Source organism: Anabrus simplex, chromosome 1 (assembly GCF_040414725.1).
Source record: "Anabrus simplex isolate iqAnaSimp1 chromosome 1, ASM4041472v1, whole genome shotgun sequence".
NCBI lineage: Eukaryota > Metazoa > Arthropoda > Insecta > Orthoptera > Tettigoniidae > Anabrus > Anabrus simplex.
The window spans coordinates 1,598,415,226-1,598,435,199 of record NC_090265.1 but is presented as its reverse complement, the minus strand read 5'-3'; the positions used below and the strand labels follow the sequence as shown (position 1 = coordinate 1,598,435,199).

General features: G+C 41.1%; 1 protein-coding gene across 4 annotated transcripts in view; it reads left to right on the top strand.

The window, feature by feature from the left end:
* Positions 1-19,974, top strand: part of sws (patatin like phospholipase domain containing sws) — an 874,342-nt gene that overhangs the window by 301,386 nt on the left and 552,982 nt on the right. For all 4 annotated transcript variants that reach the window (XM_067138236.2, XM_067138235.2, XM_067138234.2 and 1 more), the window contains exon 10: positions 5,667-5,860. In XM_067138236.2, coding sequence (XP_066994337.1) covers positions 5,667-5,860 — 194 coding nt within the window. The remainder of the gene's footprint in view (positions 1-5,666; positions 5,861-19,974) is intronic.

The following is a 19,974-nucleotide window of genomic DNA, read 5'->3' as shown; positions in this document are numbered from 1 at the left end:
ACTTCCTTTAAGACTTCGTTTCCTAATCTAATATTTCCTACATCACCTGCCTTCGTTCGACTGCACTCCATTACTTTTGTTTTGGACTTATTTATTTTCATCTTGTACTCCTTACCTAAGACTTCATCCATACCATTCAGCAACTTCTCGAGATCTTCTGCAGTCTCAGATAAAATAACAATATCATCCGCAAATCTCAAGGTTTTGATTTTCTCTCCTTGGACTGTGATTCCCTTTCCAAATTTCTCTTTGATTTCCTTTACTGCCTGTTCTATGTAAACATTGAAAAGGAGAGGGGACAAGCTGCAGCCTTGCCTCACTCCTTTCTGGATTGCTGCTTCTTTTTCAAAGCCCTCGATTCTTATCACTGCAGACTGATTTTTATACAGGTTGTAGATAATTCTTCGTTCTCGGTATCTGATCCCTATCATCTTCAGAATCATAAATAGCCTGGTCCAATCAACATTATCGAATGCCTTTTCTAGATCTACGAATGCCATGTACGTGGGCTTGTCCTTCTTGATTCGATCCTCTAAGATCAGACGTAAAGTCAGGATTGCTTCACGTGTTCCTACATTTCTTCTGAAGCCAAATTGATCTTCCCCCAACTCAGCTTCAACTTGTTTTTCCATTCTTCTGTAAATAATACGTGTTAAAATTTTGCAGGCATGAGATACTAAACTAATGGTGCAGTAGTTTTCACACCTGTCAGCACCGGCTTTCTTGGGAATAGGTATAACAACATTCTGCCGAAAATCGGATGGGACTTCTCCTGTCTCATACATCTTGCACACTAAATGAAATAACCTTACCATGCTGGTTTCTCCTAAGGCAGTCAGTAATTCAGAGGGAATGTCATCAGTTCCAGGTGCCTTGTTCCTATTGAGGTCACTCAGAGCTCTGTCAAACTCTGACCTCAAAAGTGGGTCTCCCATTTCATCAGCATCAACAGCCTCTTCATGTTCCAGAACCAAATTATCTACATCGTTACCTTGATACAACTGTTGGATATGCTCCTGCCATCTTTCTGCTTTGTCTTCTTTCCCTAGAAGTGGCTTTCCATCTGAGCTCTTAATATTCATGCACCTAGATTTCCTTTCTCCAAAGGTTTCCTTGATTTTCCTGTATGCAGCATCTACCTTTCCCAGGACCATACAGCCTTCGACATCCTTGCACTTCTCCTTCAGCCATTCTTCCTTAGCTACCTTGCACTTTCTATCCACTTCATTCTTTAATCGCCTGTATTCTTTTCTGCCCTCTTCATTTCTAGCATTCTTGTATTTTCGTCGTTCATCAATCAGGTCTAGTATCTTCTGAGTTATCCACTGATTCTTAGTTGATCTTTTCTTCCTTCCTAACATTTCTTCAGCAGCCCTACTGACTTCATTTTTCATGACTCTCCACTCTTCCTCTACTGTGTTTCCTTCGGCCTTTTCATTTAGTCCTTGTGCAACATGTTCCTTGAAACAATCCATCACACTCTTTTCTTTCAACTTGTCTAGATCCCATCTTTTTGCATTCTTTCCTTTCTTCAATTTCTTCAACTTCAGATGGCATTTCATGACCAACAAGTTGTGTTCAGAGTCCACGTCTGCTCCTGGGAAAGTTTTGCAATCCAACACCTGGTTTCTGAATCTCTGCCTAATCATAATGAAGTCTATTTGATACCTTCCAGTGTCTCCAGGTCTCGTCCACGTATACAGCCGTCGTTTGTGGTGTTTGAACCAAGTATTGGCGAGGACTAAATTATGGTCAGTGCAGAATTCAACCAGCCGACTTCCTCTTTCGTTCCTTTGTCCCAATCCAAATTCTCCTACTGTGCTACCTTCTCTTCCTTGGCCTACCACTGCGTTCCAGTCTCCCATCACAATTAGATTCTCGTCACCTTTGACATATTGTATTAAATCTTCTATCTCCTCATATATTCTTTCAATTTCTTCATCATCCGCTGAACTAGTAGGCATATAGACCTGCACTATTGTGGTGGGCATTGGTTTGGTGTCTATCTTGGCGACAATAATTCTTTCACTATGCTGGTCATAGTAGCTTATCCGCTGCCCTATTTTCTTATTCATTATTAAACCAACTCCTGCATTACCCCTGTTTGATTTCGTGTTGATAATTCGGTAGTCGCCTGACCAAAAATCCTGTTCTTCCTGCCAACGTACTTCACTTAAACCAACTACATCTAACTTTAGCCTATCCATCTCCCTTTTCAGATTCTCTAACCTACCACAACGATTCAAACTTCTAACATTCCACGCTCCGACTCGCAGAATGTCAGTATCCATCTTCCTGATAATCGCCCCCTCTCGTGTAGTCCCCACCCGGAGATCCGAATGGGGGACTAGTTTACCTCCGGAATATTTTACCCGGGAGGAAGCCATCATCAGTACATCATTCATACAGAGAGAGCTGCATGTCCTCGGGAGGTGGTTACGGCTGTAGTTTCCCGTTGCTTTCAGCCGTGTAGCAGTATCAACACAGCTAAGCCATGTTGAGTATTATTACAAGGCCGTATCAGTCAATCATCTAGACTGCCGCCCTTGTAACTACCGAAAGGCTGCTACCCCCCTTTCGTTGAACCATTTGTTAGTCTGGTCTCTCAACAGATACCCATCCGATATGGTTGCACCTGCGGCTCGGCTATCTGCATCATTGGGACACGCAAGCCTCCCCACCGCGGCAAGGTCACATGGTTCGTAGAGGAGGGAGTAACAATTATTCATATATATTATTCAAGGTTAATAAAAACTTACTTTACACTCTATTTACACTTTTTTTTTACAGTAGGCCAGTGACATTGTTTAATAAAATATTGGTTTTTTTGAGAATACTGTCCTGTGGCCAATACATTTTTATTTCAGGCTTTTGTATTATTCCCACCAACAACACTAACGCAGAAAACTGCCAAATTTCATAAGAGTTTGTTTCTCTCCAAAACTGCCCTTGTATGCGGAGATTTATTTACAAGTTTTTCAATGCACTTTTAGCATACGAATTTGTTTAGGTCATTATCAAATTTACAACTTCATCCATTAGAAACAGTTCAAAACAGTCAATTGCACTCACCTCTTGTAATAATCCAGCTCTATCACCAGGATTTCCCGTAAGTGGAATTATATTAGGTTGCACACTGTCCCCAGGCTTATACTTTTTCCACTTGTTCAACATCTTCTACCATGACCTTAGCTTCTGACTTAATCTCTTCTTCAGTTTCACTAGAAATACTAAGAAGGTCAGCATCCAAAGAATCAATAGAATCATTCAGCATCCAAAGAATCAATAGAATCATTATCACTATTATCAGAAATACTAATGTCATTTAGATATTAATCTTCGATGTAGTTCCTTATTTTGTCTTCAAACATCTCTTCCGTTTCGTGCTTCCCATTTCTGTTTACCTCGCCAGCTGGCCAGAGATTGTATATGTAAAGTAGAGAAGATGAGGCATTATGAATACAGCTGGAAACCCTCCTGCCATCTGTTCAGAATTCTGGAAAACATTTTTCAAAGAGATTACAGTGCCATAGAATTTATTGGGCGATTGCAGAATGAACACTGCAGCTAAACAAGAATTTCTCGGGCGGTGACGTTACGGACAAGCATGCACCACCCATGAACTTCTCGGGCGTACCACTGAAAAGCTACAACAAGAAGAAAAATGTTTTGTGGCCCACTAGTGAAACATCTGAGGAAGAAACTAGTACAGTGTTGTGTATGAGAATTAGCTCTATAGAATGCAGAAACATGGACACTGAAGAAAGAAGAACAGAGAAGAAAAGAGGCAATGGTGATGTGGATTTGGAGAAGAGGAGGAGCTGGGAAGATAGAATAATGAACGAGGAAATGCTAAAGAGAGTAGGAGAAGAGAGAAACAGGCTAGCCATGGCTTGAAAAAAAAAGAAGGAATTGAATAGGACATAATGAGTAGCAATGGAACAGATAAGAGGGAAACAAGGGGAAGGAGGAAATACCATCTATTAGACAATCTTAGAAAACATGCAGAGGTAGAGAAAAGGGTATAAGTCAGAGAGATATGGAGGTTGCAGCCATGTTTGGAAGTGCCAAGAGGCAGAACAACCTATGATGATGATTCAGGATGAAAACATGGATTAGATTCAGTTTTGGGCCCGAGAGATTGGGGAGAAGATCTAAATACAAGAGAGTGATAGAATGGAAAATCTTCACCTAACTCAAAGCAAACGTTGTCACATTGATGAATAAAGTTAAGATTTAAGCCCATTATTACAAACAAATAAGAAAATATAGCACAGTCAGATTAAAAATAAAAAGTATGTTATTGTATCTTTCTTGAAATAATAGCACGGCTTGTGGTCTGCTCTTGTGCCACTGTTGTGAGCATGAGTGGTACAACAATGGGCAAACAACACCGCATCATCTAGCTGTGTGTCAACAGTGACTCACTGAGGGTAGAGGCTGTTGCGCATTGTTCAGAGCAACCGCAGGCTCACATGTTGAGAAATCACTAACCGGTAGAACAACCCAGTGTTTCCCAGCCACGGTTTATTGAATGCTGCTGCACAAATGATTGTGGAGTCAGTGACCCAGCTGTACCCCAATGCTGCCTGCACTGAGACGGGCACAAAAACATTGGCAGTGGACTGTGGGTGTTTGGAAAAAGGTTGCCTGGTTCATCACACCGATGGCCGAGAATGGGTACGCTGGTTTTCATCAGAGGCTGTGGCACGTAGTTCTATGGTTGAGCAGAAACATGCTGGTGGAGATGGTGTGATGGGACACACTGGGACCCATTATTCTGACACACTAATCCCTAACAGCTATACTGTATCTGGATGTTATTGGGAACCAAATCCATCTGCTCGTGTCAACACTGTTCCCTGATGGTGACTGCCGCTTCCAGTGGAACAGTGCACCATGCCACACTGGCAGGTTTGTGAAGGACTAGTTCGAGGAATATGATAGTGAATTAGCTTTAATGCTGTGGCTCCCAGCTAGCCCCTATATGAATCCCATTGAACATTTGTGGTTCAACTTGGAGAACTGGGTTCATGCTACATCACCACCGCCCAGCAGTATACGCCAACTGGAGTACTTGCTGTTTCTCATGTGGTACTAGATATCCCAGGATACCTTCCAGCTCCTTGTTGAGTCAGTGCCTCTACAGGCAAAATGTGGGCCTACATCATATTAGGTCGGTGTTGATAAAAAATCACTCATTGGTGTACATGCAACAGTTTGTACAGAAGGTTAGGCAAATTCTCATATCATCTGTGTGTGCATGAATCCCAGCACAAGTGACATAGGAGCCATGATGGAAATTTCCTTATGGAGAATAAGAAAAAGCGGTGGAGAGGCTCCAAGAGCACAAATGAGTGAACATGGATAGCGCTACTTTAACCCAAAAGAAAGGGAGATTGTGATTTAGTGATGATGACTATGGAGTAAAATTTTATACCTTAGCATCATGTTTTACACAGTGCTTTCATTATTCATGGGGCCGATGACCTTAGATTTTAGGCTCCTTACAACAAACATCATCATCATCATCATCATTATTCACGGAACTATGATATATATTTTATGTAATATATGTTCTAGAAATGTGTGTGTTTTTATATAGATTTTATACCTAGTTTTTGCCTATTGTAATACAAGTATAATTTTATCATTTGGAATTTCAGAGAGTACCCAGGATGTTTCTCCAAATGATCAAGTAGACAGCTCTACACCTAGAACATCATCTTCTCTTGGACAAACATTTGGTGGCTCTTCTACTTATACTAATCGTCGTTCTAAGATAGGTTTAGAGATAAAGTTTGCTCCACAACCTGATATGGTGCCTGATTTTGATAATCAGCAACAACCTTCCCCTCAGGTATGACATCCTTCAGTATTTGTTTCTTGTGAAGGGCTATAGTTCATGGCATTTATGCTACTGCTGTAATACAGGAAGATATGATGTTATGTCCAGTAATGCAGTGACTGCAGTTAACTGAAAGGTTGGGAGTCACAACCAAAAATGGTAAACATTCAGGCTGTTTTAATGTAATTAAATTTTCCAATGTTTGTGGCTCTCTCTTTTTTTTTTCAAAATAGTCTTCTTAAGAGGTGTATGACAGAAATGAAAGTGCTGTACTTTTGATAAGCAATTGAATTTAGAGCTAGTTTTTGCTACAATGGCATTATGATCAGCCCAATAAATGTAATGGTACAGCGAAACCCATGACTGCCAGACTGTGTACTAACTGTATGAGTAACAGTTGGCCACAGGAGTGCAAGACTCAAGATCTCTGTGTACTTGATTGCGGCCAGGTTATTGGTGCTAGACGTATGGGTCATTCCATCTCTGAATTTGTGCAGGCACTGGGCTTTCCACGGACCACTGTGTCATGAGTGTTCCACGAGTAGGTGGATTCAGGGAATACCACATCCCCACCATACCACCATGGTCAACTGCCCGGAAGTACAATGTATTGATGACTAAGGTCACAGACAGCTAGCTCATTTTTGATAAGGCGTAATAGACGGGCCTAAAGTGCAGCAGATCATTAGTGAATTCATTGTTGGACAACAACAAACTGTAGGCAGCTATGCCATCCAGAACTATCTCCTTGCAATAGGGTACAGGAGTCACCATCCCACAAAGGTTTCTCTGTTCACCGCACATCAGAAGGCCCAATGACTGACATGGGCAAAGGAACACCACCGTTGGATTTTTGAAGTACGGAAAAAGGTCGCTGGATCAAATGAGTCAAGGTACCTGTTGGTACACGATGATGACAGGGTACGATTGCATCACCCAACATGAGACAGTGGGTCTCTCTTGCCTGTAGATCACAACTCCGCTGCTGGTTGTGTTATTCTCGTATGAGGACTGTCATGTGGGATGAAATGGAACCCCTGGTATATCTGCCAATGTCCCCTGCTGGCAAACATTACAGGAACCTGCTGTCTGATCATGTCCACCCATTTGTTCGCCTCCAGCACACTACAAGAAACCTTTTCCTGTAGCAAGACCATGCACCAGCTTATCACTCTCAAACTGTGGTCAATTGGTTCAGTGAACACTCCACAGCCATAAGGTTGCTTGCCTAGTTCCAAAGGTCACCCGACCTCAATTATATGGAGCACCATTGACATGCTATCAAAAGGGGTGTGTGCACCAGAATCTTGCAATGAGGCCCACTGCACAGCACTTGCAAACCCACGGGCTCTGGCAGCCCAGCATGTGCAGTGTAATCCTCTTCTGACGTGGCCGGTTACTGGCCCACAACTCTGGTCCCACACAGCCCACTGCAGTCTACTGCACTGGGTGGGCTGAGTAGACTACCTCGATTGCTTTCTCGCAATAATGCATGCGCCATGTACAACAAAAGGTTCACTTCCCATGTCTATTTCACTACACGAATTCCTGTACGCTAAAGACAAATTTTAAAGTACTGTACATTCATCACAGTTAGAAATAAAATGATAAAAATATCTCCTTCACTAAAATAATAATAGTAATAATAATAATAATAATGATAATAATAATAATAATTGAACACAAACAGAAACTTTATTAGAAACTCTAATATTCATGTGCAATTGACTTCAAGTTAACTGGAAATGAATCTAAATAACATGAACCATATTCAAGGGGCCTCATTCACTTTTAACTCAAAATAAACTAAAATTAGTTGTCGATTAATGATTGTGTAATTACTGTGAATAAAAATAATACAGTTGAACCTGCTTTATATGTAACTCTGTTCTGTGTAATTCGTATTTGTACGTAATTTCTTTTAGGTCCCGGCAAAATGTAATTTAAAAGCATGTTAATTAAACCTTATTTATACGTAATCCATTTATACGTAATTCGCTGTTATACGTATTAAGTGTCAGTGAAATATAGCTGAGTTTTGCGTAATTGTAATGAGCACATGCGTTTTTAAAAGAAACTACTGTATTTACGAAGTTTTCTCTTTGTCGGCTTAGGTGGAAGTAGAGCGGTCGGGTTTTGGTGCTGAAACAGAACACAGAGTTTTGCCGAGTGACATTGTTGACCCTTACTTACTGGCGGCTTAACAAAGGCCAACCGAGCGAGTCCCCTTCGCTCTCTATCTCGCTCCTCCGCTACCTTCGTCGTTTTTGACCTTCCCAATGCCGCCAAGGATTAAGATAATTATATTACAAGCAAAGTGGGTGGTTTCAGTGTGGGAACAAAAAAAAGTACAGTACTGTCGGAGGCAAAACTTCACATGCCCTGATGAAGGCCAATGCAATTTGGCTGAAAGCTTGGCTTTATTATTAAATATATATATATATAAGTGTCTTTAATCCAGGTCATTTATTTCTTTATGTTAATACAATGAGCCACGAAAACCTACATTCATTAATTGTTTAATAATTTGTTGATTGAATTCATCGATACGGTCATGAAGTGGACAGCTTGCAATAGTACCACTTTCTTAGGTACACAATAGGTTTGTGATTAGTAGCAACAGTGTGTGAATCAGGATGGGTTTTACGGTACCCGTGATTAGTACCACTACATGCGGAACATCATGAGCTTACATTGCCTGTTAGTACCATTATGTGAGAAACACCACGGGTCTGGGCGTTGCCTGTGATTAGTACCACTATATGAGTGACACCTTGGGTCTGCTTTGCCTGTGATTAGTACCCACTATGCGAGGAACACCACGGGATAGTATGAGTCCCTGTAATTAGTACCCTATGCAAGGAACACCATAGGTTTGCGTTGCCTGTAAGTGGCGCCAGTGTGAGAAACACCATAGGTTAGCGTTACATGTGCATATTACATTACCTGTGAGTAGTACCATAATGTGTGGAATACCGCGAGTTTACGCTACTTTTGATTAGTACCGCTACATGACAAATACCATGGTTCTACTTTATTAGCGATAAGTGCCATTATTAGGGGCCGATGACCTGGATTTTGGACCCCTTTAGACAGAAAGCATAATCGATTCAGGATTGTGCTTTAGGAGTGCTACATGCTACAATAATTTCTGGGAATGTGGGGCATTGCAAGTCGGATCCACTGATAGTTTTAAATTGATATTCATCCATTCATTCTTCGTCGTCATGTTTTGAATTCTGGTCGGTGGTTGATTTTAGACTTTTAAATTATCATATTTCGTCTCATTTCATTCCATTAGAGGCCGATGATGTAGATGTTGGGCCCCTTTAAACAGCAAGCATCATCATCTTACAAGCTTGTGTTACAATCTTCATTGTGCACTGTTATCCACTTGTCGTGATATCCTCTTAATGTTTCATTAGTTAAAAGTCCACTTATCCATGAACCTACTACACTGGTGTAGCAGAGGGTGAGGTGATACTCCCAGGTGGTGGATAGTGGGAGGGAGGGGGGGGGGGGTAGGCGGTGTCCTAACCGGCTTGCCGGCGGACTTGAGGGAAATAAAATACCTCTCGCAGACCAAACACACAACCCCTGTGCGTAGGGGTCTCAGACGAGGAATACACCCACGGTATCCCCTGCCTGTCGTAAGAGGCGACTAAAAGGGGCGAGTATTAGAACCTTGAAACTACTTGTGGTTAGTATCACCATGGATCGCTTTTACTTGCGCGTAGTACCACTATGTTCAGTACCAGATAGGTTTGTGATTAGTAGCAGAAGAGAACATTGCCGGCTTTTACAGTACCTGTGATTGGTAGCACTATATAAGTGATACTATGGGATGAGCGACACCATGGTTCTGGCTTGCCTGTGATTAGTACCCACTATATGAGGAACACCAAGGGATAGCGCGAGTTCCTGTGGTTAGTACACTTACGTGATGAACACCATAGGTTTGCGTTGCCCGTAATTGGCGCCGCAAGGTGCGAAACCCCATAGGTCTGTATTAGTGCGAATTTCATTACCTGTGAGTAGTACCATACTGTGTGGAATACCACAAGTCTACGCTACTTTTGACTAGTACTGCAACATGACAAATACCATGGTTCTACTTTCATAGCGATAAGTACCATTATGAGGGGCTGATGACTTAGATTTTGGACCCCTTTGGACTAAAAGTGTCATCGATTCAGTATTATGCTATGGACGCAGTCCCTTGGTCAGTAATACTATTATTTCACGTCAGCTTCTGTGAAAGCAAGACATTGCACGTCGGATCCACTGATTGTTTTCAATTCATATCCATCCATTCAGTCTTCGTACTCACGTTTTGAATTCTGGTCAGTGGAGGATTTTGGACTTTTAATTTGTCATTCCATTTTGTTTCGTTTCGTAGCATTAGGGGCTGATGACCTAGATGTTAGGCCCCTTTAAACAACAAGCACCATCATCATCATCATCATCATCATCATCAAAAGTTCGCTAATTGGACTAGGCGGTATCTGATTAATGATTGATATGTCTAATGGGGGCACCAGCCTCAGTAATCTTGGTTGATATATATTTGGATTATCTTGAGGAAAATAAAATTCTTGGCACCCTCAAAGGAATTGTTTATTGGGTACATTTTGTAGACGACGTCTTTACTATCATAGACCAACAAGTTACTAGCAGCAATAATGTCCTTAATTATCTTAATGAGATAGATCCTCATGTAAAGTTCACTAAGGAATCCGAAAATGAGGGCTTACTTAACACGTTCAGTGCCTGCTTCTGAGCGGGACACTTGAATGCCTGGACCAGCCATTTTCATGCCCGGCCCTCTTAACGTGCATTACTTAATAAAATTTACCATTACTCCTGAACTATAAATGTTAGAAACATGATACATTGTGCTAAACGCTAGTAAATATTTAGGGTGTGATATCTGGTGTCACAGGTTCCAAAATACGTCAAATTTTATACAGCCTATCTGTACTTTCGGCATAATGATTACTGTCACTGTAGTGAAGAAAGGAATGAATATGAAGGAAGCGTGTTCGGAACAATGTTTTAGAAAATATCGGGGTATAAAAAACAGGGTCTTCAGTCCAGTACATTTCATATAAGAATTTTGGAATAATCGGTTTCCACGATTGCATGAACGAATTCTTCGTGAAAGGCTGGGGCGCCGCGCCTATCGCTTGACTCGCGCATAGATTGGTCTGCTCACACACATACTGAAAAAATTCGTCATTCATGAAAATACTCACCTAACTCAAAATATCCTGCTCATTTTCTGTTTGAATGTTTATACCTGAATTCTCTCTAAACGATGGAACACGTGGACAATAACTAGGATGATATGTATCAGGCACTTCACTTTCCTTTATAGGGCAATGGGATTCGGGAATCAGAATTTCCTCGTCACTCTCACTTTCACTATCTGAGTCTATTTCAGGAATCAGTTCATCACCAGAATAACCATTGTGAACAATATCTAATAATTAATCTTCCGTAATAAACTTTGTTTTATAAGCCATTATACTACAATCGGTAAGAACGACACGCACTGCATTGGAATCTCAAGTACCGTCTTGACGCGCGAGGAAGTGCTGAGATATTCCCGCTAAAACAGCTAAGATAAATATTAGCCCACTCAACGCCAGGTTTATCTCAAAAAGGTCAACCAACTTCCTGCTACAACCAGTAACGCTGACTAAGGTGTAAGAATGCATAGATGATGAATATAAACAGCATTGCTTCGCACGGAACATTAAACGTCTTACGCCGTCCACGGCCCCCAGCATAGGAGCAAGCTTAAACGTCTTACGCCGTCCACGGTCCGCAATGAGTTAATTACTTAGACCTTGCTATTATTCGCAATAGCAACAGTAATAAATTATCCTTTTAAATCCTTAAACTAATGCAAACCAGTAACACCATTAAGTTCAACACATCCAGGAGCCAATAAGAAAGCGGCGTATATTAGCATGTTAAGATAGAGCTTTCAAGATCCCTTTATCTCGCAAAGATTTCAAAGTTGAAATTAGGACCGTATATGCCACAGCTGACGGTAACGGTTATAAGAAACAGTTTATAGAAAAAATATATAATAAAATTAAAAATAAATTGACTGCAGACAAGAATTATGCTGCTTTTATATTCAGCAGTAATAATATTTATCAAATTACTAGCACTTTCAAAAGACAAGGCATAAGAATAGCTTATAGAACTAAAAACACCAATTCAAGATTACTATTCAATTCACATGTCGTTAATATATATCTCAGGTCAGGGGTATATAAAATCAGTTGTCAATCCTGCTAAGCATACCATGTTGGTCAAACTGGGAATAACTCTCCAATAAGATTTCAAGAACACTTAAATGCTAATTGATATAACCGTTTCTCAGCCATAAGTATGCGTATGAAGGAATCCAGCCATGATTGCACGTCAATCGGACAAGATTTAAGGGTTATTAGTTTGGCACAAAAAGGCCCTGTACTCAATATCTTAGATAACATATGTATTCACATTGATCAATATATTAACCCTGAATACAATTTAAATGAAATTAATGAAAAATTGGATTCTTTATTTGAAATTTTTATTCCAATTCTTTGTAGATTTGCATCTCATAATAGAAGATTCCACCCTCAACTAATGATAACTTCACCTGCTCTGCCTACAGTTCCTTTACTAATTGCATCAAGTTCAGTCCTCTCCCCTCCTCCCATTCCTCAAGACCTTGAACCTACAGCTTATGATGAACTGGGTTAGTGTGCACCAAACCACGCATGTAAACACATCATTCAACTGGGCAAGGAAGATTAGTCAAAACTTTATTACTCAGAAATACATGAGACTACACTTTTTGTGTTTCTTTGGCATTCAATTTATTTTTAACTTTCCAATTACAAGCAGTCATACCACCATGACATATGCACTTATGGTAATCCTTATTGGCAGCAAATCAAATCACGGCATACCAATTATTAATCAGATACTGCCTAGTCCAGTTAGACCATGACGAATAGAAGAACCAACTCAGAGAGTTCAAGCGCGCCCTGCCGTGCAGCGCTAGAGTGTGGTACGTCCACAGTACCGAGCAGCTGGTCTTAGGAATGGTGAAACAGGAAACATATTACTCCATAACTGATGAGTATATACACTGTCTTAAAAAAAAAAAATGAGAGATTACAATTAAAATACCACGGCAGAGAACAATGGAAAAATATCATAAGAGCTACAACCTTCATCACATGTTGCGAAAAGCACAAGTTACTCAAGTGTACATAAATCCCATATAACTCCCAGCATATTAAAACAAACACCCATGAACTATTTAAAGATAATACTCTACTTACCAACTCAGTTTGTCAGTTACTGACTGGGCTTTCGAAAGCTTGCGTGAAGATTTGGCGGATGTTCGAGATTGTAAATCTTGCCGGGTTTCTTTCATTCGGAAGAAAAATTGGCACTTCAGATAATGATAAACAAGTCTGGGGATTATATCCATAACATGTTGAAGACAGCAACCAGCTCCTGAAGGATCAACTGAAATTTTGTCTACAGAATCGATAAAATCCAAAAAAAAAAATTCGCCCCACATTGATTTTGAGTTCAGTTTTTTACAAATTACTTTCTCAGCGTGGAAAAGAATGTCAGATATACTTTTCGAAGGGTGTGTTAAAAACCCTTCATTATTGGTTGAACTGAAAATGTACTTTGATTATTGTCACGTAGAGAATAGGGCGAACAGTTAATAAATTTAGAAGACTGATTAGCAACGTATCCACCCAGGGTCTGGAGAAATTGCTGAATGGTATGGACGGAGTCTTGGGTAAGGAGTACAAAATTTTCAAAAAGTCCAAATCAAAAGTAATGGAGTGCAGTCGTACCTAGTCAGGTGATGTAGATAATATTTGATTAGGAAATGAAGCCTTAAAAGAAGTAGATGAATATTGTTATTGTTATTTGAGTAGTAAAATAATAACTAACGATGGCAGAAGTAAGGACAAAATAACATGCAGCCTGGCACGAGCAAGGAAGAGCTTTCTTTTGAAAAGAAATTTACTCAATTTGAACACTGATATAGGTATTAGAAAGATGATGATTGTTGTTTAAAGAGGCCTAACAGATAGGTCATCAGCTGCTAATGGTACAAGGAGCAACGAAATGCAAATTAAAATTAAAACTTCAAAATGTATTGACTATAATCTAAAACGAATGGTGATGAAAAGGTCTTTTTGGCATCAGGAAGCACACTAGAATAATAACCTAAATTTTGATCAACATTAGACTGACCTTTTAATTCTCCATTCGCTGATGCACTCCCGTCTTCAATCTTCTTTCTTCTTTTCCTAGTGGTATCTAGATTTTTTTCCTGTTGGGAGTTTCACGGGACTTAATCTCACTTGAAAGGTATTTTAGCAAATTAGGGAAAATGTGAGACACTACTGCTGGACATAATTGACATCTCACACGAGACTAAACCACTTTTTCACTATTCGCTATAAAATTATCTGATTTTACTATCAAATCATCAGAGAAATGAACTTGACAAATTCTACTATTACGCGTTAACACAGTGTCCTTTCGTGGAATAGCTCCGGCCCATTTTTCAAATTTATTTATATCCTTCGGTGTTGAAAAGAATCTACCATAGCCTGTCTTACAGCCAGGCACAAAACAGTACAGCATGTTGAACTATTAATTTAATCAAGCCACATAACACGTGCTTTAAGTGCACAACACTCAATGAACTGAGTTTAGGAACTGAAAGCAAAGAAAATTCAACTTATTGACTTGAAATATCTCGCACAAAAATGTCTCGCGCACTTTCCTACATATGGCTTGCCAGTACTACTGGAGCACGCTTGCAGTGTTTGCAGTGGTGGGTCCACAAACTACCATGCTATAACGGCTGAGTCATCACACTTGTTATTCTATTCATCATGGTTAGACTTTTAACTAATGAAACATTAAGAGGATATCACAGTAAGTGCGTAACAGTTCACACTGAAGATTTTAACACGACCTTATAAAAGCATGAACTTTTTCTTGATAAGAACATTTTAATATTCATAACATCATTATTGCTAGTTTTTAAATGTTTTGAACTACAATATGTATATGTTAAATGTAGCAATCTACTGAATTGGCATCCAAACATGTATAGATATTTAAGCTTTTTAAATTCACATTAATCATAATGTATTGAATAAGGAGGATACTGCTCAAAAACAAATCATTGTAGTGATTTAAAGAATATTAGTTTAGCTGTCAGTACGGAAACATGAAATTTATATTTTGTTGTATTGTCATTAAAACTGGGGTTCTCTTCTACTGTATTACAGTGGCCGCGGTCGGTTGTGTATCTGAGTCCGACATCTCACTTCAGCCCAAGTGCTTGAACTCTAAATTCCTCTTCTGTCTTGAATCAGCCTTAGCAGGCTTCTTTTTCATAGGTTCTTAATGTCCCATGACCAAAATGAATAGAAATAAATACCAGAGAATTTTAACATTTCCTTGCACTAAATGCGGGTTTTGCCCTATTATGAATTACATTGAATTGAATATAAAATTGCATGCATTGCTCTTATAGAATAATTATTGGGACTTGAAATTTCTTCCATTAAATGCTGGTTTCTCCCCTGTGAACCACGTGACAAAAAGAAGAAAAGCCGACTAATCAGGGAAACAACATTCTCTCCAACCGGTTTCGTATGGAAGATCTACATAGAACACTGCTTCGCTCCCAAATATCTAATATCTAGGACTAACTCTTGACCGAGCACTAACCTATAGAACTTACACATTAATCACACTGATACATTTAAAATAAAAAATTTTTGTTCAGGCTCCTCTAAAACATATATACTATACTAATGTTTCAGGAATAGTGAATATTCCAGAAGGCAATAGTATGAACTATTTTAAGTTGAAAGGTCATACAAACGTATGTCCAGAGAATGTGGAATTGCAGTTAGTTGTGTGGTACACATAAGAATAAGGTAAGGTAAGGGTATGTTCTGCCCGAAGGCACATCCGAACCTCCGCAGAGGTGTGCCTAAGCCGCAGTTTATGTGCGGTAGGGTGGTCAGTTCCTTTCCACTTCTCTATTCCCTTACCCTCCACCAACAGCGTGTGGCAACCCATCCAAATCTTCATGTCAGCGTTTTCCGGGCTTGTAGGCCGTGGTCCAGAAGCGAGTGAATGTCCCAACGTTTCACCGAAGACTGCGTTCGGCATTGTCAAGGGTGATAATAGATGTTGATTCCCATAGGGAATCTGAAATATTTGTCCTGAATGAGCAAATTTATAATACCAATATAAATGGTCCGTTATTGGACATTATAAATTTTCCAGCTAGCTCATTCTTGGTTGCCAGCGTTTCGCCCTCGTGTGCTAGGGTGGGCTCATCAGTTGGTACCTAGCACACCTACCAATACGCTGGCTAGTGCATACCGTGGAGGCCACTGCGTAGGCTAACTGGAGCCACCGGCAGTGCCAATGCACTAAGAGACTTTGTCTCATCACTAAAAATTGATGCCTGCTTGGCCATCAGATGATAATAGATGTTGATTCCCATAGGGAATCTGAAATATTTGTCCTGAATGAGCAAATTTATAATACCAATATAAATGGTCCGTTATTGGACATTATAAATTTTCCAGCTAGCTCATTCTTGGTTGCCAGCGTTTCGCCCTCGTGTGCTAGGGTGGGCTCATCAGTTGGTACCTAGCACACCTACCAATACGCTGGCTAGTGCATACCGTGGAGGCCACTGCGTAGGCTAACTGGAGCCACCGGCAGTGCCAATGCACTAAGAGACTTTGTCTCATCACTAAAAATTGATGCCTGCTTGGCCATCAGATGATAATAGATGAGCTAGCTGGAAAATTTATAATGTCCAATAACGGACCATTTATATTGGTATTGTCAAGGGTTCCGACTGACTTCGATAGCAGCAAAGCTCTCAGTAGAATGAAGTGCTGTGTAATTCCACCTACTTATATAGTGCAGGATACGTTACGCCGCTTGCCTATTGGCCGCTATGGTGAGGGGCGGTCGCTGATTGGCTGTTCTTCGGCCAATGGTTGAAGCGTTAGGGAGCCCGATGTACACTCACCTGCCTTGGCGGAGACAGGCAGCCGATCACCCGTTGCTTTCTTCTGGTCTGCCGCGGCTATCGTGTCCTTCAGGGTTAGAGCTTTCAAGATTGGAAACCAGGCTTTGTTTACCCGTTCAGATTCTTCCTTACGGTTGAAGCTGTTGGTATGCTTTAGGATTTCAATGGCTTCCCTCTGTAGCCGGGCGTGATAAGACACAGTAGTTGACAGTACTTCGGTGTTGTTGTACTGTATGTCATGGCCTGCTAGCAGCGAGTGTTCAGCGACTGATGATCTCTCTGTCTGTCCCAGCCGGCTATGTCTGTTATGCTCCTTCAGTCGTGTGGCGATGCTGCGTTTGGTAGTCACTATGTATACCTGGCCGCAGCTGCACGGGATCTTGTAGACACCTGCTGTGGAGAGAGGATGGCGCTTGTCTTTGGCAGACCTAAGCAGTTCCTGGATTTTCTTCGTCGGCCTGTATATGGTTTTAACCCCATGGGACTCCAGTAGCCTCCCTATTCTGTCAGTTACTTTCTCGATATACGGCAGAAAGGCTCTAGCTGCCGTCCGCTCCTCTTCTTTTTTCTGGTTGTTGGACGTCTGGGATGGAGTGCTCGCTGAATATCTTTAGGGCTGTACCCGTTAGTGAGTAGGGCCCTGTTGAGGTGGCTGAGTTCTTCGTTCAAGTGCTGAGGTTGACAAATTCTCTTAGCACGGTCGGCTAGCGTCTTAATCACTCCGTATTTTTGTCGTGGGTGGTGGTTGGACGTCTTCTGAAGATAGCGGTCTGTGTGGGTCGGCTTGCGGTATACTGTGTGTCCCAAGTTTAAATCGGAAGTCTTCATTACCAGAACATCGAGGAAAGGGAGCTTTCCCTCGTTTTCTGTCTCCATAGTGAACTGAATACTGTTGTTAATACTATTCAGATGCTGTAGAAACAGCTGTAGATTTTCCTTTCCGTGGCTCCAGATCACAAAGGTGTCATCTACGAAGCGCAGCCACACCTTAGGTTTCAGCGGTGTGGTCTCGAGTGCTTTTTCTTCGAACCTTTCCATATAGAAATTTGCTATCACCAGACTCAGAGGACTGCCCATGGCGACGCCGTCCACTTGTTCATAGAAATTGCCATTCCACAGAAAATAGCTGAGAAAGGCACCAGCACCGAAGAGCAACCTCACGGCTCAAGAGAGGAAGGCCATCAAAACTCTGAACATGGACGAGAGTGTACTCATTCCTCCCGCGGACAAAGGGAACGCCACTGTCATCATGGCTACTAATGATTACACTGCGAAGATGTCGGAGATTTTGGACCCAGAAACCTACCGCAGACTACCGAAAGATCCAACCAATCGGATTCTTCGTAAGACCAACAGCCTTATTAAGGCCTCTTCATTGCCAGACAGTGTGAAGAGGGAAACCTCCAGAAGTGAAGCTCTACCTCCGAGACTATATGGCTTACCCAAGATACACAAGGACGACGTACCTCTACGGCCCATCTTGAGTGCTATTGGATCACCGAACTACGATATTGCTAAACATCTGGCCACCTTACTACAACCGTACATCGGTGGCACACAGTCGTACGTCAGAGACTCAGGCCACTTCATAGAAAAACTGAATAACATCCAGCTAGAAGCCGAAGACCTGCTTGTCAGCTTTGATGTGGTCTCACTCTTCACTAAGGTACCTGTGAATGAGGCCATGGACCACATCACTCGGATTTTTCCCGAGGACATTACCATCCAAATCTTGACCACGCCCAGAGTTGCTTAACTTCAGAGATCTCATGGGATCCGATGTTTCAACACAGCTACGGCCGTTAGAATAACTTAACAAATTTATTAAAGAACCACAAATGACTTATTGATATTGCCATTGATGCTTTCACAACCCATACTTATAGACATGATATTGTATAGGCTTTTGGGCTTATGCCATGTCAAGAAAATAAGGTGAAATTCTTTACGTTTTGCAGAGAACTGTGCTCTGCGTCATCAGAAGAAAATCTCGACTCTCCACGAGAAAGGCTTCTGAAACAATGACCTTTTTGAAATTTGGACATTATAATAGAAGTGGAAATGGTACATTCATACGTTCATCACCAATAAAATCCCAGTTGGCAAAGGAGTTCGACAAGGTGACACAATCTCTCCAAAGCTGTTTACCCTACCCTTGGAAGATGTATTCAAAACCCTTCATTGGGATAATAAAGGAATAAAAATCAACGGGTTATATTTGAACCACCTGCGTTTTGCCGATGACATTGTGCTCATAAGTGAAAATCTAGATGAGCTAGAAAGCATGATCCAAGAATTAAAAACTGCTTCTGCTAAGATTGGTTTGGAAATGAACATTAATAAAACGAAAATACTAAGCCCAGAGAGTTGACCACTTAAAATAGGAAACCAATATATAGAAGCTGTCGATGAGTACATCTATCTTGGACACAAGATAAAACTTGGAAAAGACAACCAACGTGCAGAAATTCCTCGCAGAATAGGTATGAGTTGGACTGCATTCCGAAAACTAAGATTCATCCTCACTAACAAGGATGTTCCAATTAACCTGAAGACCAAGGTTTATAATACGTGCATGCTGCCAGTTACAACTTACGGTCTGGAAACGATGACTCTGACGAAGGAAAGTGCTCGCAAGCTTCAGCGAACACAACGAGCCATGGAGCGACAGATGCTAGGGATCAGCCTTAGGGATAAGATCCGTTCAGAGGACATCAGGAGAAGAACTAATGTAACAGACATCCTAGAGATAGTAGCAAAACTAAAATGGCAATGGGTAGGACACGTAGCTCGACAAGACTACAACAGGTGGACCTCTAGGATTGTTCACTGGAGACCATGGGGACACAAGAGAGGCATTGGAAGACCCCTGAAGAGATGGCTCGACGACATAAAGCTGTTGGCTGGAACACGCTGGTTCCAAGTGGCTCAAGACCGAAGACGATGGAAGCACATGGAAGAGGCCTATATCCAGCAGTGGATTGAAATAGGCTAGAAAAGAAGAAGA